At 44.1% G+C, this 23117-nt stretch overlaps 1 protein-coding gene across 1 annotated transcript; it reads right to left on the reverse strand.

Annotated features, from left to right (window-relative positions):
• Positions 1–20180: 20180 nt before the first annotated feature.
• Positions 20181–22644, reverse strand: LOC125995021 (WAS/WASL-interacting protein family member 1-like). The gene is made up of 3 exons (XM_049764563.1): positions 22456–22644; positions 21109–21169; positions 20181–20863 (listed from the first exon to the last, which is right to left on the reverse strand). Exons 1-3 carry the CDS (start codon positions 22642–22644, stop codon positions 20181–20183), a joined length of 933 nt encoding a protein of 310 aa, XP_049620520.1.
• Positions 22645–23117: the final 473 nt, after the last annotated feature.

The raw sequence follows: 23117 nt of genomic DNA on the forward strand, positions 1-23117 counted from the left end.
GACAAACAAAACCAGACAAAATTTGGATGTTGCTGTTTATATGATATTTATACATTATTTATTCCTTTTAAATTTGGGGGCGGGAGTGATAGCATAGCAGTAAGGCGTTTGCCTTGTATGCGGCTGATCCAGGACAGACCTTGGTTTGATCCCCTGCATCCCATATGGTGCCCCAGCCAGGAACGATTTCTGAGCGCATAGCCAGGAGCAACTCCTGAGCATCACAGGGTATAGCCCAAAAAGCAAAAAGAAATATATAATTGTATTGGTTTGGTTTGGGGGTCATAGCCAACAAGCAGGAATCAGGAATGAAATCAAGATTGTGGCAGCATAGCAACCTGAACATCTTTGATCCATCCCTGTCTCCAGACTCTTGATCTTGTTTTGAAATAACATTGAGAAAATATGGTGGGAGCATAAGAGGTGCAAAGCACCCATATGGGCTTCCAGAAGGATGTGAAAACCACAGAAATTATGAATATTAGATCTACTTCCCCATTTTCCTCAGGACCTTTCACATTAAGGATAAACATTAAAATCGAGTGCATTTCCTTTTCTGTTTTCCTTTCTCTAGCACTGAAATCCAAGTTATTAGATATCTTTGCTAAGTGGAATGCTTCTTGGTTTTCATTGTTGTGCTCAAACAGAGCTATATTTATGATCTGCCAGAAAATTGGATAAATTGAGTTTTAAGTGATTTTGCAGATATTATAAAATATGTTGGCTGCTTTGAAAAGAACAAAAGCAACTCAAAACAATGCCTGTGGAAAATTGCTATTTACTATTTATAAGAATCGCTCTTTGAAAAAAAATCTTAAAAAATAATAGGAACTCTGGGGGCCAAAGAGATACTATAGTGGGTAGAATGCTTGCTTTGCACACGGCAGATCCAGTTTGATTCCTAGCACCCTATCTGGTCCCCCGAGCCTGCCAGGAGCGATCCCTGAGCCCAGAGCACGGGAGTAGTCCCCTAACCACCGCCAGAAGTGGCCTAAATTCAAAAATAGAAACTGTCATAGATTTAATGTTATGTATGATTTGTTTCCCTTAAACATAGGGAACAGAGCAGTTCATTAATTATGATCATGTACATAGCAACCTCTATTTGCTTACAAGATGTCTATTCATTACTATCCATTTCGTCAGATAGATAGCTATTAATTGCACAAACATGCAGTAAATTATAGTCTTAAAATTCTTGAACAGGGGTCTAATTTAGATTAATGCTGAGATAATTGGGTTTCACAATTTAGGCCTGCTGCAATCCTGGTAAACATGCAGGAGAGATTCCTTACCTGTAGGCCACTATCTTAGACCTTTAGGCACTCAAGGTCATTTCCCAAACATTGGATGACGTCAAAGGGCTCCTAACACTAAATCAATAAAACACAACAGTTTTGATCATTTTGGTTATGGTTTCCTTTAGAACCATCTGCTAATCTAATTCTTGTGGAATGCCTCTAATAAAAATACATCCATCCACCCATTAAAACCTGTTTCTCAACCTAGGCTACAAATAGGTGAAAGCTGATGCTTAAACTCCTCTCACAAATGTTTTGATTGAATTGTTCTGGGGGTAGCCTGGAACTTAGAGTTTCTACAAGTTCCCATATGACTGAAAGCAGCAGTCAACAGTCTTGGTTGTAACCCCAGAGGTTTGGGTTTTTTTGTTTGTTTGTTTTTGTTTTGTTTTGTTTTAGTCTATGGTTTGGTGGAAACTTTTTAAATTTTTGTTTGTTTGGTTGTTTGGTTGGTTTTTGGGCTACACCTGGTGGCTCTCAGGGTTACTCCTGGCTCTGCACTCAGAAATTGTCCCTAGCCCATGGGATGTCAAGATTCGAACCATCCTTCATCCTGGGTTGGCTGCATGCAAGGCAAATGCCCTACCACTGTGCCGGAGAGATACTCTGGCCCTTTGTGGCAACTTTTTATCATTTGCCTATTTCTCTTCTGATGATTCCATCGCAGGAAGTCAGTTAATGGAAAATAAATACTAAAAATTGTTTGTGTGTGTAGTCACAGAATATTTTATGTATAAATCACCTAAATGCCCAAGTTTGAATCTTGATTTTATCCTCAGCTGTTGTGACTTTGCTGCCAAGGCATTGAAGGTTTTTGGGTTTGTTTGTTTTTCATTTTACTTACGAAACTCTTTAGTTCTTTCACTTCTGATAGTGGTATTTTTATTTCTGGCCATTGCCTCTATTGCAGTTTGGGGGTAAGACTTTCTAATTTACCACTCCCCCGCCACCTCTGTGCAGCTGCCACCCTGAATTCAAGCCTTGCTCTCTTCCTGGCTTGCAGGACTCTCCCAACTGCTATTGTTTCTACCTATAATCCTGTCTCTCTGCTGTCATTTAGGTTTTATGATTTCTCAGTACCAAAGCTATTTTGTGAGATTTTGTGGAAATAGTTGATCTGAGATAGGAATAGTTATTAGTATGGTGTGTTTGGATTAGTCCAGCCACTCCAGAGTCTGTGGTTTCATTATAGGAATCCCAAATGTGGTCCTTGTGAGGTATGAAGGAGGAAAACTTCTGGAAAACCAGACAGGCAATCCTACTGTTCTGCTGAGCTGAGGACCAAGGAAATGCGGGGCAAATTGAAACCGAGGGGTGAGGTGGAGAAGGTGAAGATATGAGGGTGAACAAAGAGAAATGATGCTGGGATGGGGAATGTTTGGGCTCCTCTGCAGGTTTAAAGGTGATGGATGGGGCACAAACTAATCTGGGTACTTTTTTCCAAAGACAGAAAATCACTCAGTTCACCTATATCGGGTCTGGAGAACAGTGCTGGGATTGGAGCATCCTGGGCTCCTCTGTGGACCCAGAGGTGATGGAGTGTATGCTTAGGTGCCCAAGTCATGCTTGTGATCAAACTTGGGACCTTTATGTGCAAGGCATGCCTTCCAGCCTTTGAACTAGCTCTCCAGCCCCAGAAATTAGGATCTGTATCAAAGCACGTGCCTTGCAATCTTGGGGTTCTGAGTTCAATCCCCCACTGGGCCCCACTGGGCCCCACTGAGCTGAGCACTATTCTGCTCCATTGGGATCTCTAACACTTAGGATCCTCAAGGACACAACAAGGTTGTGTCCTCACACTTGCTCACACACCCTTGGGAGGCATTACAATAAAAACTGTGCTTGAGGGGCCCGAGAGATGGCATGGGGGTGGGGTTTTTGCCTTGAATGCAGAAGGACAGTGGTTCGAATCCCGCATCCCATATGGTCCCCCGGGTCTGCCAGGAGCAATTTCTGAACCTGGAGCCAGGAATAACCCCTGAGCACTGCCGGGTGTGACCCAAAACCACACACACACACACACACACACACACACACACACACACACACGAAACTGTGCTTGAGCATCACAATTAGGAATACTGGCCCTCAGCTATCATATGTGTTAGCTGCACAACCAAGTGCTGGGGTTATGGCAACAAAACAAGAAAAGGGAAAGGGGAATAAATAAAAAAAAGAGAGAAGAGAAAGAAAACAAAAGTAAAAGACAGGAAGAGAAAGAAGGAAAGAAAGGAAAACAAAGAGAGACCAAATAGCATAATGGATAGGTCACTTGACTTGCATCTTGCTCTCTTAGCTTCAATTCCTGGCACCTCATAAGGTCCTCTGAGCCCTGTCAGAAGTGATCCTTAAGAGCAAATCTAGAAGTAAGTCTTGAGTACTGCCAGCCAGGTGTGAGAAGAGAAGGGAAGGTAGGGAGGGAAAAGAAGGAAAGGAAAAGGAGAAGGGAGGGAAGGAACGGTGATGTAGCTCTATAGACCAAGGGCATGTTTTGCATGTAGGAGTTCTGGGTTCAGTCCCTGGCACTTTCTCTTTCCCAAAGCACCTCTAGGAGCAACACCTGAGTACAAAACTAGAAGTAACCTTTAAATACCATCAGGTATAGCCAAACATACCCTCCAAAAAAGAGGAAAACCTTTATTAATATTCTCTCCCATTTTATTTTATAGTAAATCATGTTTTAGAGACATGAATATGTTTGTAGCTACCATAAAAATTTCTGCCCAGTCTTACTGTTATCATTGTCTGTCATGGTGGTGTTTCAGTTGATTTGTGTTTTCAGCCAGAGTGAATAATTCAGAGGAAATATTATATTAGGCAAGAGTAAATCAGCTAGCTGGACGCTGGTGCCTTTTTATGGTGTATTGTGCTCAGGAGAATGGTTTTCTCTTCTCTCTTGCTGCCTCACTGGGATGGTTGTAACCAACTCCCATGCTCAAGGGACAGAAGAATGGAAGTGGGAAAGGCTCCAGACTCTGATTAGCAGGAGTGTTGCATCAGTCTTTACCTGAGTTCTTTTTTTCCCTTTGTTAGCCATCAATGTCATTTCAAAACATGGTTCTTGGGGCCAGAAACAGCTCAATGGGCTGAAGATGTTCTCTGTAAGCAGGAGGTCCAAATTCAATCTGGCACTGCAAAATAAATAAATAAATGCAAAAATAATCATTTTAATAATTAAAATTTTATTGATTAAGGTTTTGTTGTTTAGAATATATTAATAGTAGTTTCTCATGCACATAATTTCAACACCACACTCATCACCAGTATACCCACCTCTCACTCCCAAGGATCCAATACTCCTTCCTTTTACCCCCTTCCAATTCAGTTGTTGGATCAGTTTTCCCACTATGTTGAATACAACTTAAAAATTCAAATTCAATTTTAGGCTGGAGCGTTAGCACAGTGGTAGGGTGTTTGCCTTGCATATGGCCAACCCTGGCTGGACCCCAGCTTGATTCCTGGCATCCCATATGGTCCCCTGAGCCTGCCAGGAGTTATTTCTGAATTTAGAGCCAGGACTGACCCCTGAGCGCTGCTGGATGTGACCCCCCCAAAAATACCCAATAAAATTTAACTTTAATTTCTGGTTTTGAAGAAGATGGAATATAGGCACTAGTCCTTATTTCTACCACTAAGTACCATGAAAATACTAGAAATCATATAGGAAATAAAGAGAAGACTATGGAAGGTAGAGAATAGCAAGTATACTAGGACATGGACTGGAGAGATAGTACAGTGAGCAGGGCTACTGTCAGCTCACAGCAGATTCAGGTTCGACCTCCAGCATCCCATTTGGTCCTCTGAGCCTGCCAGGAGTGATTCCTGAGTGCAGACCAGGAGTCACCCCTGAGCACTGACAGGTGTGGCCCCAAACCAACACCTAAAACAAAACAATAAAAGAAAGTAAACAAGTACAAAGCCAACTGTAAACCCTGTGTACTGTCAGGTGTGTCCCATCCTCTCACTCTCAAAACAATAGAAAATAGAAAATTAAAATCCAACAAAATATTGCTTTACATTTATCAGAATGAAAATCACCATTCCATGTGATGAGAATGTGATGAGAATAAGTTACTCTAGAGAATATAAAATGTGCTGTCATTCCTGAGTAGTTTTATAGTTCCATGGTTTTATTTTTGTTGTTGTTGGTTTTTAATCTGTACAATGGTTTCTACAGGTGACTTACACACAACCTAGCAACCATATATTTGAATATTTATCCCAGAGAAATAGGACTTTTGTTCACCCAAAATAAGCAGTATTTGAATGTTAATGACAGCCCTGTTCATGTTTCCAAACATGGGGAATAGCCTAAATATTCTCCTGAATATGAATGGTTAAATAAGTTTTTGTGATATAGATTAGGGAGTATTACTACCCAACAAACCAATAAAAAGGTGAAAGTGCTATTGATATATGCAACCTTTTATCTGTCTCTAGTCTGTTTATAAAAGAAAAAGCAAATCCCAGAGGATGAAATACTATAGAATGCTGTTTCCTATAAATGACATTGAAATGACAAGATGGAAGGATTGGAAAAATACATCAGTGATCCCCGGGAGAAAGACTGGGTGGGAGCTGTGCAGGCTGAAAGAAATTGGTCTGCCGATAATAAAGCAATAGGAGGCAGCTTTGTGAAACAGTGAAGGTCTCCTTCCACTATCACTTGAGGGAAAATCAATTGAGAGAAAGGGTTCTAGGGCAAGAAAGAGCTTTGAGGGCAGCAAGCCAACAGTTAGGAAGAATGTAGACTCCTGTCCTCAAAGTACAAATCTTGTCGCCAGAAGCAGTTTTTATAGGACAAAAATAGGGAAGTTGGTCCAGAGTGAATAATGCAGTGGCTTTAGAGTGCCTGACTTGCAAGAGTGTGGTCAAAAGAGTGTGGTTACAAGAGTGTGGTGACAAGAGTTTGGTTCAAATTCCTGCAGGATTGGGTTCCACAAACCATAATCCAGCCCCTTGAAAATGGGTCTGGAGCAGGGTAGCCGGGAAGAATTAATAATCCAAGCCAGGCATAAGAGTGGAAAAAAAAACCGTAGGATTGGAAGGATGCAGAGACTGTCAAACCAACTTTCATTGCCATTCAATACACCCACAAGCCAGGGGAGGGTCCAATAAGAGACAAAGTATCTATATAGAGCCAATGCAATCTCTGTGGGTATTTTATTTTAGAATTATTGGGTGAAGGGCACAGGGAGCTAGGGTGGATGTCTTTGTATTGGGATAAAATAAAGTGTGACCAACTCTGGATACCACAAGCAGTGAATGTGAGCCTGGCATCTCTACTGGCAGCAATTCTTGGGCACATGAACAACTTATGAGTATTCTGGTGTAGCAAAGCATCACTTCGAGTGGTGAGACCCTAGGAGAGTGCTGTGCCCCTCAACTTGCAAGGTGTATAAGACCCAAGGAGATGAAATTAGACCCTTGGTGAGCACATGTGTGAGCATCACTAAATCCCCCCTGGTGAGCTTTGCAGCTACATTGGAATATACTATGAGGAATCAACCTGAGGGATTGGTTAGAGAAAATTTCTTTGCCACCCAAATGTCCACCAATCTGTACCCCACCCTTCCTAAAATATCCTTTTTGTCCTCTTGGTATGAAAACTTCTTATGCCTGTGTAGACAAGATGGCTTCTGGAGAATCTAATTCTGCCATTTTCTCAAGCTGTTAGTACTTAAATACACCTATATTTCTCATATCAACTCTTGTCTCTTGAGCTTGTTTTGGAAACAATTCTTTTTTTTTTTTTTTTTTTTTTTTTTTTTTTTTTTTTTTTATTTATTTATATATTTATTTATTTATTTATGATCTTTATTTAAACACCGTGATTACAAATATAATTGTAGCTGTATGATTACAGTCATGTAAAGAACACCCCCTTCACCAGTGCAGGATTCCCACCACCAATTTCTCAGATCTACCTACTCCCCACCCCACCCACACCTGTACTTGAGACAGGCTTTCTTTTTCCCTCATTCATTCACATTGTTATGATAACTTTCAGTGTAGTTATTTCTCTAACTGCACTTATCACTCTATGTGGTGAGCTTCATGTCATTAGCTGCACCTACATGGGAGGATGGGGGGAAGTAAGGGTTGGGACTGAGGCAGTAAAATATTAGAAATGAGCTTTGTAGGGCAGTATCAAGGTCCCAATACAAGATGGATATTTTGGATATATAGAATCTATGCACACAATACTATCAATATGAAAACAAAGAGAAAAAATTTCCACTGACTTTTTTAAGGGTGTTGTTTGCTTGAATGATTTTCCTCCAGCCTTTGATTTTGAGTCTATGTTTATTCTGACTATTCAGGTGTGTTTCTTGTAGACAGCAGAAGGTTGGCTTCAGTTTTTTGATCCATTTCGCCACTCTGTGCCTCTTAACTGGTGCATTTAGTCCATTGACATTGAGAGAAATAATTGTCATGGGATTTATTGCCATCTTTGTGTAGAAGTTTGGTGTGTTTTTTGTTCTGTCTTGTTTTTAGAGTAGATCTTTCAGTTTTTCTTTTAAGGCTGGTTTTGAGTCTGCAAAGATTTTGAGCTGTTGTTTATCTGTGAAGCCGTGTATACATCCGTCAAACCTGAAACTTAGTTTTGCTGGGTGCAATATTCTTGGCGAAGCATTTATTTCATTGAGTTTTGCCACTACGTCCCACCACTGCCTTCTGGCCTTGAGTGTTTCTGGTGACAGGTCTGCTGTAAATTTCAAGGATGCTCCGTGGAATGTAATTTCCCTTTTCGATCTTGCTGCTTGCAGTATTCTATCTCTATCGGTGGGTTTCATCATGGTGACTAGGATGTGTCTTGGGGTGTTTCTACTGGGGTCTTTTTTAGCTGGTACTCTTCGGGCATGCAGGATTTGGTCACATGTTTTCTTTAGCTCTGGTAGTTTCTCTGTGATGATGTTCTTAACCATTGATTCTTCCTGAAGATTTTCTTCTTGGGTCTCTGGAACTCCAATGATTCTGAAGTTGTTTCTGTTGAGCTTATCAAAGACTTCTATTTTCATCTTCTCATATTCTTTGAGTAAATTTTCCATTGTCTGATCATTTGATTTGAGGTTTTTTTCTAATCTCTTCTGCTGTGTAAAGTTGTTATGCATCTCATCTTCTAAAGCACTAATTCTATCCTCAGCTGCTGTTAACCTGTTGGAAAACTCATCCATTATGTTCTTCAATTCGTCTATTGAGTTTTTCAGACCTGTTATCTGATCTGATATTTCAGTTTGGAGTTTTCTGATTTCTGTCTTCATATTCTCTTGATTTTTATTAGTGCTCTGATTTATACTTTCTTTGATATCTGATAGCAACCTCCATATTTCGTCTCTAAACTCCATTTCTGAAAGACTGCTTAGGTAGTTGGTCGTTGTTGGGTCATCAGAGTTTCCATCTTCATTCTCTATGGTTGAAGTTGGTCTGCGTAGTCTCCCCATTGTCTCGCTTACGCTGTGGGTTTTTCTACGTGTTGTGGTGGTACTCATTGGCGAGGTGGAGTGCGCGGCCGCGAAGCGCAGCGGAGCGGCCGCGCTCCGGCCCCCAAACACTCACCTCAGCCGAGGCAAGCCGTCAGGGGATGCCTGGGGAGGCCCCCAAGTGTCTCAGCCGAGGCAAGCCGTCAGGGGATGCCTGGGGCGGAAACAATTCTTAATCATAACAACTTAGCAGGTTGTTGGTATAAACAAGGGAGCTTTATATGAAGCTATTGCTTGGATCCTATCAATTTTATCAGTGCCTCTGGGGCAAAGGGACTTTCATCAGTGTCTGATGTGATTCAAGTTAATCTTACTTCCAGATCATAATTCTTTATGAGGGTAAGAGTCAGGCCAATTTTTGCTTTCCATTACCTTTTCCAGATCCTAAGTCAGTGTTTGCTACACAGGAGGGTCTCAAAAAGTATTTGCAAAGTGACTGATTGGATGAACACATGAACTAGAAGGGAAATAGAAATACTCCGTCCCTGTCCCCCTTCTTGAACTGGTGAAAAAGAGAAGAATGGGGTTTGGAATTAAGATCTCCTTGTTTGCCCCTTTCCCTATCTAGGGCCCATTTATAAAATTGAATTGTGGCTGGTAACATTGCTTCAAGAGACTCTATCTCCCAAACACAAGATCTGGAAATGACAGTGCCTCCTCCTTCACGCCCAATCAACAAATTTAATGAAAGTGAAACAGAAACTGTCAAGGAGGCTGGAATGACACATGATGTCACTTATGCAGAGAAGTTGAAGAAAACATTTTAAATACAGCTAAAAAAAAAAAAGTTGAGGGCATTGACACAGAAATGAATAAAAATATTTCCAGAAAGCAGAAAAGCAAGAAGGGCCATGGGATAAAATGATTCCCAGCCTTAGACTTAGTAATCACATTTGTGCTGCTCCTGAAGCCAGCATGATGAGCTTCATATTAATGAGAGAAAAAATGGTGCCAACAGACACTGAATCAGTAAATCCATTTCATTACCATGTTTATGCCGCCAGCATGACTAACTCTACCACCGAGCTGATGTAAAACTTATCATTTAGAATTTTTATTTTTGGTGAAGAGAATGTGCTCAAGCGTTCCCAGGAAATTGTTAAGGTTTGGTGGTGTGGGCAATTAATTGGGATGAGGTGGTGGTGGTGGTAGTGTGTGTGTGTGTGTGTGTGTGTGTGTGTGTGTGTGTGTGTGTGTGTGTGTGTGTGTGTGTGTGTGGTGGGATGGGGTTTAAGATGGTATTGACCATTTCTATGAAGTGGAAAGAAGAAAGGCCTTTCTGTTTGGCAATGACTGGACCTATGTTTGGTTTGTTTTTGTTGAGCCACACCTGAAGGCACTCAAAGGTTACTCCTCAGAAATCACTCCTGGCAGGCTTGAGGTACCACATGGGATGCTGGGAACCGAACCTGAGTCCTTTCTGGGTGGGCCATCTGCAAGACAAATGCCCTACCTCCTGGTCTCTCTCTGGCCCCATGTTTGGCTCTTTAAGTTCATTGATTGCCCAGCAGTTCTCTCTCGGGTTCTCCTCCTTGCTTTCCCCCTGATAACTGAACTAGAAAGCTAACATAGAGCCCTTTTATTTTCAACTCTTCCCTCCATTCAAATACAGTCTTTTTCACATTGAGGGTGAAAAGACATCCTACCCGTTTCCCTCCCTCTTCATGACTAAGCGTCCATGTTTTAGTCTATCAGCCAGGACTTAAGCTTTTGTAAACAAAAGCCAGGAAGGCTAACAAGTGTGTATTTTCCTCCTGGAGGTTGCAGATGCAGGACAAGCCATTAGCCAAAGGGTCAAAGGAGATGCAAAAGAACATATGAAGTGGTGAAAAAATTTAAATATAAAAAAGAAGTGATAACTTGTATTTATTTATTTACTTTTGTTTTTTGAGCCAGACCTGACAGCACTCAGGGATTGCTCCTGGTGCTGCACTCAGAAATTGCTCCTGGCAGGCTTGAGGGATCATGTAGGATGCTGGAAATCGAACCCTGGTCTGTCCTGGGTTGGCCATGTGCAAAGCAAATGCCCTATCACTGTGCTATCTCTCCCGCCTGATTAACTTGAATTTATTATTCATGAAACAATATATCACATTTATTACATGCTGGACCAGTTCTGTAACTTTTTTTATATGGGTTACAAGTAATCCTCACACCCAGAAAAGTTACTATTATTGTTACTCTAATTTTATAGCTGAAGAGACTGTGACTTTATGAGTCTTAGTCACTTGGCCCAGATCACACAACTATTTAGGTCAGGTCTGGAACCCCAATTCAGCCTTGGATTCCAAAGCCTTGTTGCCCCTGGTCCTGATTCAATTTCTGGTTTCTGGCTCATTCTGTGGTTTCTGGCTCATACTGTTCTTCATTTCAATCTTGCAGTTGCCCTTAGGGGCTAACACAGCAGACATTAGAATGCATGTTCATGGCCCTTTGGGGTTTCCTCAGAAAGCTTTTGATGTCTTTTCCAACTTTCAGATGTCTACCATACACTATCCCCCAAAGTCATGTAGGTAATGATTCAACACTTAAATTTCAACAGTATCCTAGTTGCAACTGGTAACTCAAGTGTGTTCATACATGTTAAAGGGATGCTGCCAGAAAGTTGAACTCAGGGAAGCAAAGGCATATGACTGGCTAGTCTCTTCTTAGTGTGAGCCACTATCTCGTGGTTCTGCAAAGGCCCCCACCAGTCTGGTCTGTTGGATCTCTGGGGGCCTTTTCCTGTTATCCTGGAGCCTAGGACTCAGGGCTGCCAGGCAACTTGAGTCAGGATAAGATAAGAAGGAAACATTTCTTAACATGGACACTATATTTTGTCCTGTCAGAAGGAAGAATGCAAGGACAGTGTGGGGTATAGATAAGAGGCTAAAAGAATGATTAGAACAAAAAGAAACACTTGAGGTATGAGAGTGGGCACTCTGCAGAGAGAGTTGAGTTTTCTGACAAGTCATGGAGTTGAGGATTTGAGATAAGTTAAATAAGGCAGAAAATATTTATGCAGGAGTTTAGCCAGTATAACACAATCAGGTGGAGCTGGAACTATACATAATAACTGGGATCACAGCCTTGCTCGTAATATCATCTACAATGTTTGGTAGCAGCTGTGTGAATTAACACATATATGTTAATCTTAGTCATGGGAAAGATGAAACCAGAGTCAGTTATATCTTTTGCACAAAAAATACTTTCTAGTTTATTTTACACCTATAACCATTTATAAAGTATTAGTTCTGAAATCTGAGTATACAACAGAATCACTTGAAAGACTTGTTTAACAGGCCCGGAGAGATAGCACAGCAGCGTTTGCCTTGCAAGCAGCCGATCCAGGACCAAAGGTGGTTGGTTCGAATCCCGGTGTCCCATATGGTCCCCTGTGCCTGCCAGGAGCTATTTCTGAGCAGACAGCCAGGAGTAACCCCTGAGCACTGCTGGGTGTGGCCCAAAAAACCAAAAAAAAAAAAAGACTTGTTAACATTCTGGATTGTTAGAACTTGTCCTTAGAGTTATACTCAGTAACATTGAATGGGATATAAAGATAATTTACACTAAATTTTAATAAGTCCACAAAACATTGATAAGCAAAAGTAAGTTAGTCTGAAAGTCAGCCTTGTTCTTGTCTTGTTCTTGTCTATGAGGTTACAAAAGGTTTATATATTGATCTACTCATAATGTCCCACATCCTGACTCACCTTACAAGAATACCAGAATATCATTTACTGTGTAAATATTAAATGGCTTGTGAGTATCAGAAGTATTTGAGATAGGCAGTCTATCCCACCTGAATGACTTTGAAGGCTTTGACTTCTAAAGAGTTTAGTACAACTTTCAAAGTAGGAAAAACAAAACACTCATGCCTTCACCAGTGAACGATTAAAAAAAAATTAAGTTCAGTATGTCTCATGTAATTTTAGACTATTATTTCTTGGAATAATTTTGGGGGATGGGGGCACACCCAAGTGTGCTCAGGGGTCACTTCTGTCACTGAGCTCAAGAATTATTCCTGGTGGGTTTGAGGGATCATTTGGGATGCCTGGGGATTGATCTTAGGTCAGCAGCATGAAAGTCAGATGTCTTACACACTGTACTATCACTTTGGTCCCAATTCTTGACTACCTGATAAGGAAGGCAGGATGTAAGTAACATATCTGTGTGTTATGGAGAAAAAACACATCTCAACCTTTTGTATGGATGGATACACAGAAAGACATTGAGACTCATTCATTGAGAGCTCAACTTTGGCTAAATTGATGTGCCATGAATACCTCAGATAGAAATATAAACTGGACAATGCTGAGTGATTTCAAAAATATTTGAGAACACAAAATTCCAGTTTCCTCAAACTTGGTACATTATCTAAAACATTTAGTTTTCCACTTGTAAATGTCCCCTCATTTTGTTTTATTTTGTTTTGGGGCCATACCCAGTGGTGTTCAGGGTTTACTCCTTGCTCTGCACTCAGGGATCACTCCTGATAGGTTTGATGGACCATATGAGATGATAGGATAAAATCCAAGTTGGTTGTGAGCAAGGAAAATGCCCATTCACTTTGACCCTTTATGATCCCTTTCTCTTAGAGAAATTTTTGTGTGATCCTGGGTTTATAAGAAAGGTACACAAATCATTTATAGTAATAAAAATTCATTTTAAAACATACCTTTTCAACTCCCACACTCAATTAGTTACAGGGTCTAGGGGATCACAATTCACAATTTTAGAAGAAGTTCCAATCTAAATCTGTGTCTTCTCTAAAAATTATGAAATGGGGCAGAGATTGCCTCTTCAATAAGTGGTATTGTGAAAACTAGTTAGTCATGTGCAAAAAATGAACTCAAAGCCATTTCTAACACCATGGTGCACAAAAGTCAAATCAAAAGTGATTACAAACCTCAATATCAGTCCTGAAATCTATAAGTAAGACTGAGGAAAACATAGGCAGAACTCTATGACATTGACATTGAGGCATCTTTAAGAATTCAATGTCATTGGCCAAACAAATGAAAGCAAAGATAAATAAATGAGACTACATTAAGTTAAGAAGCTTTAGTACAACGAAATCAAGGACCAGAATGCAAAGATACCCCACAGATGGAGGGAATATTTTTCTACCACTCATCTGATAAAGGATTAATATTCAAGATATATAATGTACTAGTAGAACTATATAAGAAAAAAATTCAACCCCATCAAAAGATGGGGAGAAGAGGTGAGTTGAAACTTTCTTTAAAGAAGACAAAAGGGCCAAAAGGCATATAAAAATGTTCTGCAACACTAATCATCAGGGAAATGCAAATCAAAACAAGATATATAACTTCATACCAGAGAAACTGGCACACTGCAAAACAACAAAACAACCAAAGTTGGCATGGGGAGGAAGAGGTCGGTGTAAAAGGACTTATTCACTGCTCGTGGGAATGCTGACTGGACCAGCCCTTTGGGAAGACAATATGGACACTCCTCAAAATACAAGTACCTAGTACCATGGACTTGCCTCAAAAAAACTAGTACACAAAAAAAAAAAAAAAAAAAAAAAAAAAAAAAACTAGTACATAGTACCAGAAAACTAGTAAATATCAACAAGCAATTCCACTCCTTGGAATATGCCCCCAAAACTCAAAAATACAATACTAATAAGACATCAGCACTCCTCTGTTCAATAACCACAAGAATAGATGTTCAAGAAACTATGGTACTTGTAGACAATGGAAAATTATTTGGTGGGAGGCACAAGAAAGATGAAGTCATGTCGTTTGCTGCTACATGAATGGATCAGAGAGTTTTATGCTGAGTCAAGTTAGTCAGAGGGAGAGGGACAGACAAAACGATCTCTCATATGTGGGATATAAAGAAAGTAGTAGAGAATAACAAATGTCCAAAGGCATAGAAACAAAGAACATGAGAGTTGATCTTCAGTCAGAAGTTTGCCACTGGAGTGGGGGGTACTGGTGGGATAGACAAGGAAGGGAATACTATATCAGTGGTGAAGGAAAGGTTCACTTTGGAGGAGATGCTGAAAGGTGGTAAAGTGACATGCATGATGACCTAACAGGAGCAGTATTATAAACCACATTGTCTAAAGGAAATCAGCAAAAACAGCACCTGCTACAGAGACAGGAAAGGGTGTGTGAGGGAAATTGGGTGTATTAGTGGAGGGAAGTGGACACTTGTGACCAGATTGGTTTTGGAACATTGGATGCCCTAAAACATAATCATGAGAAACTTTGTAACTCACGGTGACACAATAAAAACAAACAAACAGTGATTCTCAACTAAGGGCGGCTTCTTTCTCCTCCTGGAGCATTTGGTCATACCTAGACAAATCTCTGAATTTCACAATTAGGGGTATAGTGGGGGCAGCGCTTTTAGCATCTAGTTGGTTGAGGTCAGAGATTATAACTAAAATCCTACAAGACATCAGACAGCCACTGAAAACCAACAAAGAAGTGTCGCCAAATGTGCCAAGTGGAGGCTGGGAAATCCTGATCTAGATAGTGGTGCAGAGTCTAACAAATCTTTCCTCAAATTATTTTAGTCAAATCCCCTCGTGTGGAGGGATTTCATCTTTCCAGGTAGTTATTTCAGAGGACAGGATGTATCTCATCTACAATACTGTATTCTTTTTAGATGGAAAAGGTTTGATATGCTCCTTCAAAACCTTACAAAACAAGGAAGATGCTATTAAGATAGCAAAAAAAAAAAAAAAATACATATCACTCTCCACTTGATCTCTGTATATTATGATCTAGATTTGGAGTCTCTGAAGAGTTAAAAACAGGATCCATGGAATTCAGTTGATTCCATTATGTAAATCTTCCCTTGTTGTGGGAAACTGTTCATTGTCTCATCCTGTTAGTTCCCACCAGTCAGGATGTCTGCAAATGGCAGCTGAAAGACTGACCTTCTGTACTCATTCTTTTGAGTACTATAGTCATTACCCTTTTCCTTGTTTTCAGATGTAAGCTGATTGCTAAATACAATAATAAACAAAACACCTTAGGCAATACCTCGTATTTTCATTCATTGTGTACCTTTAATTATCTTATAAAACATTTTATAGACACATATACTTATTAAAGACCTAATTAATTCCCATAATACCCATGGAAGCCAAGAGGGGCAGGGTTATATTATTCAATTTAAGAGGGAATAATTAAGCCTTGCCTGGAGCTACACATCGACCATTGAAGAGCTAGGGGGAAACTGAAAGTCTGGTCAATGGTGCTGTGTCAGAGATGTAGCATCCTGCTGATGGCATTGATTGATTCAACAGACCCTGGCCAGTGCCCAGTCATAGTTTAAAGTTAAAGGGCCAGGGAAATAGCTGATAGAGCAATACAGCAGCTACAGGTTTGGTATCCAGCATTGCATATGCCTTGAACATCCCCCACACCCCAACTGCTGGATGTGGTACCCCTCAATAAAAGAATTGGGAAATGTCTAATTTTAAGATCCCTTAAAAGCGTATAGGAATTGTGAAGGGTGGTTACTGGTTAGGGAATAATAACACAGTGAAGTGATTTTTCATTCCTAGCAGTTTTCTCTATTTTGAGGGGCCTGACTCAGAGACTGACTACTCCTGGCTCTGTGTTCTAGTGTCCCTCTTGGTGATGCTCAAGGGATCAAGTATGGGATCAAGCATGGGTCATTTGCATGAAATTATATGCTCCAGTTCATTGAGTTCTCTTTCTGGTTCAAGTTTATCCTTTTTACATAAAATAATAGCTATAAAAGTATACAAAAGAATAAAGTATCAATAAATATTGATGTATATATTAATTAACATCAATAAATATTCAATATAAGATACTTGGTGTTAAGTCCTATGTAAAGCATGGAGATAAAAGATACTATCACTTAATATGTAAGCTGGAGACTCAAGACTCCAATGAAAAGCAGATTGAGTCAAATTGTCTGCTGCACAGGAGGAAGGCTTTGATGTCCAAAGGCACAGGAGTTTTTAGGGGAAAAGTGGAATTTAAGATGGAACTTGAAATAGTAGTAGCACAGGTTAAAGTGAACAGTAGGAAATCTGGGTATGGAAATAGGTTTCTGCAAAAAGAGTTAATACATTTGGGTGGGTTCACTTCTGCTAATCTATGAAAGAGATATACACACAAGCGGTCATTTCCAGCTATTGAAATGAAAGAATAAGCCAGATTGTGAGGAGAGAAACATGTGCAGAGGAGACAGAGACACAGGGCTTGTCAGTACTCTACAGTTCCTTGGTCTGATCTCATTCCAGGCCTCAGTTGTACTCCTCCTTCTCCAGTATGCGGAAATAAATTCCAGGCTTTTTTTGTTTGTTGGCCCACAGAACCCCAGCAGTTCTCGGAGCCAGGAATCCTAGCTGAGGGCATACACAGAAGATTGAGTGTTACTAGATCTGAATTTAGTGGCGTATACTTGGAACCAGTCCTGTTGTCTGCAGCTGGCTTTTCTGGTAAATCTTGATTTGAAGACTGAGTAGTGGGTGGGCCAGATGAGTTTAAAGGAGGCAGGCATCTGAGGTGGTGTTTGGTTCTTACTCAGGCTTTGTGGCTCCAAATTCACCTGGAAACAAATCGCCATGAACACAATGAAACCTCTCTCCTAGCCTGAACTTTGACTAGTTTGGTGATAGCTGCTACTTACAGATCAAATGAATAAAAATTGCCCAATCTGAATTAGGTTGGGTCCCTTTCAAAGTTCCAAGAGTCATTCGCTGGAACTTAAACCAGTATGAGTAGAGTTCTTTTGGCAAGTGAACTGGTTTATATTCTCTTATTGTTTTATTTTTCTGCTACATCTGACAATGCTTAGGGGTTACTCTCACACTGAGGAACCACCCCTGGAGGTGCTCATAGGACCATATGGGATGCAGGAGATTGAGCCCCTTCAAGTGCTTCACCTGCTCTACTACATCTCTAGCCCACAGTATTAATTTTACATGATATTTTGTTGACAGATTGTGGCGTGGAGCTAATTTTATACTTGACGACAATGTAATGTATAACACTATGTACCTGAGAACTTTAACATTTTACACTCTAAGTTGCTTCTAAAATTTTTTAATACAAAGTACACAGGTCTTTAGGGTTGGGTGCACTGGAGAGGGACAATTTTATTAGAAACTTAAAAAAAATCTCAATCATTAATGACTTAAGGAGCATAACTAACTTGGGAGAGAGCACACACTCTAAGATATCTCTTAATATAATCACACTGAATTTTCCATTAATGAATTTGTGATCTTTTTAGTCCTCTCTTCCCGTTTCTCATTCCCTGAACTGATATAACACTGTAATATAGTATATAAAATGTTAAATTATGTAAAAATTAGAAAATGAAAAGTCTTATACCTTGCTTTCCCCCCATTTTTAAACAGTATTCATGGAAAATTGCCTAAAAAACTTCAGTTACATTTCAAATGTACAGAAAACTAAAAAAATTCTAAGGAACACTAGAAAACAGTTATATTTTGCACTCTTGATTTACTTTTAGGGGAAACATTACACAGTAAATTAAAGACAAGTCTGTATCACAGGCACTTTATTTTTAGGAAAGCAGCCTGCAGATAAAGAGTATTCCAATGAAACCAGGCATTTGCTTAACTAAAAACTTTTTTACATCACAGAGAGCCAGGCATCACTTTCCCCTCAGTGGCTAAGGGAAGAAAAGCCTCCAGCTGAAGAGTGACTCAGAGTCAAGCGCTCTGCAGACTCACACCCTGGAGCTGTCGTGAATCTCACCTGTTCAAGCTGTCAGTGCCTAGGGCAGGTTCTCCCCCACCCAAAGCAGTTTATCTGGAGTGGTGGTGGATTAAAACAAAAACCCTAATGAAGGGCTTAATGAGAGATTCGCATGCATACACTAACTCAATTCCAATGTAGGGCTCACCTCGCTGTATGGTGGCTGGTTGTGGTGCTATATAATCCCCAAACTATATTATTATGGTGCAAAATTCCAAAGCCTCACTTGTCAAGTGGGCCACCCCACTAGGGCTACCTGGAGAGTCTGCTGATGACACTGCACGACCCCCACCCCCTTTCTGACTTTGTAGTTCTACACTGGCAAGTCTAACAAATTAAATTGTTACGTGAGACAGTAATGCGACTGATCTGAAGCCCACAATGAAGCCCTCCTCAAGGGGCTCATGGCAGTGGTGGTGGTGGTAGGGTTGACACACAGTCATTGTTTGCATCACCGTCCAGGCCGCCCATCCGAAGGGGCCAGAGGGTTAACAGCATCATGGCAAGGAGTGCAGGTCCCAGGTCAAAGATTCTGGTGGCCACCACCTTGAGGAAGCCTCCTTATTGGGGGGTCAGTCACCGCAGGGGCACAGTCAGCCAGTCAAGTCAGTTAAGTCAGTCAGTCAGGCAGCCTGTCAGTTAAGTCAAGTCAGTCAGCCAGCCAGTCCTAGTCAGTAAATCAAGTCAAGTCAGTCAGTCAGTCAGTTAAGTCAGCCAGTCCTAGTCAGTCAGTCAAGTCAGTGAGTTAAATCAAGTTAGCCAGCCAGTTAAGTCAGTCAAGTCAGTTAAGTCAGTCAGCCAGTCCTAGTCAGTAAGTCAAGTCAGTTAAGTCAGCCAATCCTAGTCAGTCAAGTCAGTGAGTCAGTTAAATCAAGTTAGTCAGCCAGCCAGTCAGTTAAGTCAGTCAGTCAGTCAGCCAGTCCTAGTCAGTAAGTCAAGTCAGTAAGTCAAGTCAGTCAGTCAGTTAAGTCAGCCAGTCCTAGTCAGTAAGTCAAGTCAGTGAGTCAGTCAAGTCAGTCAGTCAGCCAGCCAGCCAGCCAGCCAGTCAGTAAGTTAAGTCAGTCAAGTCAATCAGCCAGCCAGTCAGTCCTGTCAGTTAAGTCAGTCAGCTAAGTCAACTCAGTCAATTAAGTCAGTCAGTCAGCTAAGTCAGTCAGTCAGTCAAGTCAGTCAGCCAGCCAGCCAGTCAGTAAGTTAAGTCAGTCAAGTCAGTCAGTCAGTCAGTCAAGTCAATCAGCCATTCAGTCAGTCCAGTCAGTTAAGTCAGTCAGCCAGTCAGTTAAGTCAGTCAAGTCAGTCAGCTAAGTCAGTCAAGTCAGTCAAGTCAGTCAGTCAAGTCAATCAGCCATTCAGTCAGTTAAGTCAGTCAAGTAAGTCAGTCAGTCAAGTCAGCCAGCTAAGTCAGTCAGCCAGCCATTCAGTCAGTCCAGTCAGTCAGTCAAGTCAGTCAGCCATTCAGTCAAGTCAGTCAGCTAAGTCAGTCAGTCAGTCAGCCATTCAGTCAAGTCAGTCAGTCAGTCAAGTCAGTCAGCCAGCCATTCAGTCAGTTAAGTCAGTCAGTCAGTCAGTCAAGTCAGTCAGTCAGCTAAGTCAGTCAGTCAGTCAGCCAGCCAGCCAGTCAGTCGAGGAAGCCTCGTGGGCAGGGCCTCCATCAGCGCTGGGAGGCGTCAGGAAGAAAAGGCCCGAAGAACGGGGCCCCCTTGTGCTGGGCTTCCCCGGCTGAGGAGAAGCAGTGCCCGTGGCCCCCGGGGGCCTAGTCTAGGCCATCCTCTTCCTCTCAGGGCCGGCAGCGGGTCCTCCAGAGGCGGCGGGCGGGCGGGCGGCAGGTGGGAGCCGGCGCTGAGGCGAGGGAGGCGAGGGAGGGGAGGGAGGCGAGGCGTGGCGCTCGGCGGTCGGCTCGCGTCCCACAGGCCGCCTGGGTCGCCGAAGATGGCTGCCCCGTCACGTGTCCCCGCGGCCTCCCGCGGCGTCCAGACAGCTCGGGGAGGGCGGCGCCGCCTCTCCCCGGGGTCGTCGGGGAGGGAGTGCGGGCTCGGGGAGGGGGCGGCGCTCCGGTCCGGTCCGGTCCGGTTCGGTCCGATCCGGTCCGGCCCAGCCGCTCCCGGCCCGAACCGGATCCCGGCGTCCGACTCGCCACCCCACAGCGGAGGGAAACCGGACTGGCTTCGGGCGAGTCGCTCGGGGGGCCCGGCGGCTACTGGGCATGCGCCGTGGCGGCCGGCGCGCCGTTGGGCACTCCGGGTTTTCCGGGTTGCTCGGTGGGCGTGGCGCACAGGGGGCGTGGTCGTCCGCAGACACGCCCCTTTCCCGTTGGGCGGGGCGGAGGAGGGAGGTCCGGGAGGCGCCTCTTCTGTGTAACTGGGTCAGTCTTTTGGGAGGTCGGCCCGCTTTTTATTTGGGGGGAATGACCACAAAGGCCGGTGGGGAAAAGGTCCCCGATTTAGCTTGCAACTGCGTCTCCCCCGCAGATCCAGAATCGCCCCTTTTCTGCCCCATTTCCTCCTGCACTTTCCTGTTCGGTTCCCACAGCTAGTGGCAGGGCTTAAGGAAACTGTCCCCTGACCCGTCGGCCTGAGAAATGCCGGGCGTGCAAACCGGCCTGGTGCACCCGCAGGCAGAAGGGTGGATTCAGATCCCCCGGGGGCTTCCCTGCTACCTGCGAAGCAAAATTAGGTGCGTTTTTGTTATTGGAGGGCCGGTCAAGTCAGTCAGTCAGACAAGTCCGTTAAGTCAGTCAGCCACTCAGTCAGTCGTTCCTAGGGGATCCGGGGACGAGCCCACCGTGGCCCCGTCAGTCAGCCAGTCAAATCAGTCAATCAGTCAGTCAAGTCATTTATTCATTCATTCAGTCAGTTGTTCCTGGGGGGCCCAGGGATGAGCCCACCATGGCCACCAGTCAGTCAAATCAGTCAGTAGAGTCAGTCAGTCAAGTCATTCATTCATTCAATCAGTCAGTTGTTCCTGGGGGACCCAGGGACAAGCCCACCACGGCTCCCAGTCGGTCAGTCATTCTTGGGGGACTCGGGGATGAGCCCACCATGGCCCCCAGTCAGTCAAGTCAGCCAGTCAAATCAGTCAAGTCAATCAGTTAGTCAAGTCATTTATTCATTCAGTCAGTCAGTTGTTCCTGGGGGCCCGCGGATGAGCCCACCATGGCCCCCTGTCAGTCAAGTCAGCCAGTCAGTCAGTCAAGTCAGTCAAGTCATCCAGTCTAATCAGTCAAGTTAATCAGTCAAGTCATTTCATTCATTCATTCACTCATTCATTCATTCACTTGTTCCTGGGAGGCCCAGTGATGAGCCCACCATGGGCCCCAGTCAGTCAAGTCAGCCACCAAGTCAATCAGTCAGTCAAATCAGTCAGTCAAGTCAGTCAGTCAAGTCATTCATTCATTCATTCATTCAGTTGCTCCTGGGGGCCCCAGGGATGAGCCCACCGCGGCCCCCGGTCAGTCAGTCAGTCATTCCTGGTGGACTACGGGATGAGCCCACCATGGCCCCCAGTCAGTCAAGTCAGCCAGTCAAGCCAGTCAGTCAGTTTAGTCAGTCAAGTCAATCAGTCAGTCAGTCAGTCAAGTCATTCGTTCAGTCACTCAGTTTGTTCCTGGGGGTCCCAGGGACGAGCCCTCCAGGGCCCCCATTCAGTCAGTCGTCTCTGGGGGGCCCGGGGATGAGCCCACCTCGGCCCCCAGTCAGTCAGTCAGTCTTCCTGGGGTGCCTGGGGACGAGCCCATTGCAGCCCTCAGTCAGTCAGTCAGTCAGTCAGTCAGTCAGTCAGTCAGTCAGCCAGCCAGCCAGCCAGCCAGCCAGCCAGCCAGCCAGTCAGTCAGTCAGTCAGTCAGTCAGTCAGTCAGTCAGTCAGTCAGTCAGTCAGTCAGTCAGTCAGTCAGTCAGTCGTCCACGAAGCCCGGGGACGAGCCCACCGCGGCCCTTCCCCACCCACCCTCGGAGCGAGCGAGGAGCCGGCCCGCCCGCCCGCCCGCCCGCCGAGCCCGCCCCCACGGCCTGCGCGAACACCCGGCGCGGGCGAGCGAGCGAGGGAGCGCGCAGAGCCAGCAGCCGAGCCGCGGATCGGAGGCCGGCGGGCGGGCGGGTGGGCGGCGTGCGGGGCTCGGGGCGGCGGACTGGGCATGCTCGTCGGCCGGCCGGCCGGGAGGGAGGGAGGCAGCTCGCGCGGCCACAAGTCGGAAGCGTCCGCCGCTCGCTCGCTCGCTCGCTCGCTCCTGCTTTCGTCCGTCCGTTCCTCGCTCGCTCGCTGGCTCGCTCGCTCGGCCGATCGGGACAGCGGGCGGCCGGGGCCGGGGCCGGCGGACACGGGCGCGGGCACGGCCGGCCGGGCAGGCGATCGAGGCTGCCCGGAGCCCGGAGCGGAATTCCGGCGAAGGCGCCTCCGTCGGTCCGAGTGAGTCGAGTCTTGGGGTGACGGGTCGGGGGCTCGGGGGGCGATCTGGCCTAAGCGGGGCGGCGAGCCCCGGGCCGAGGGGGCGTGAGCGCCGCGCGCCTACCTGCCGGGCACTGCCCTGCCCGCGCCCCGCTCCGGGGGACGGTGCCCGGCTGGGTGGCCGGGTGGTGGGCGCCCGGGAAGGGCTCTGCGGGGCGCCTGCC

This window comes from Suncus etruscus, chromosome 17 (assembly GCF_024139225.1).
Source record: "Suncus etruscus isolate mSunEtr1 chromosome 17, mSunEtr1.pri.cur, whole genome shotgun sequence".
Taxonomy (NCBI): domain Eukaryota; kingdom Metazoa; phylum Chordata; class Mammalia; order Eulipotyphla; family Soricidae; genus Suncus; species Suncus etruscus.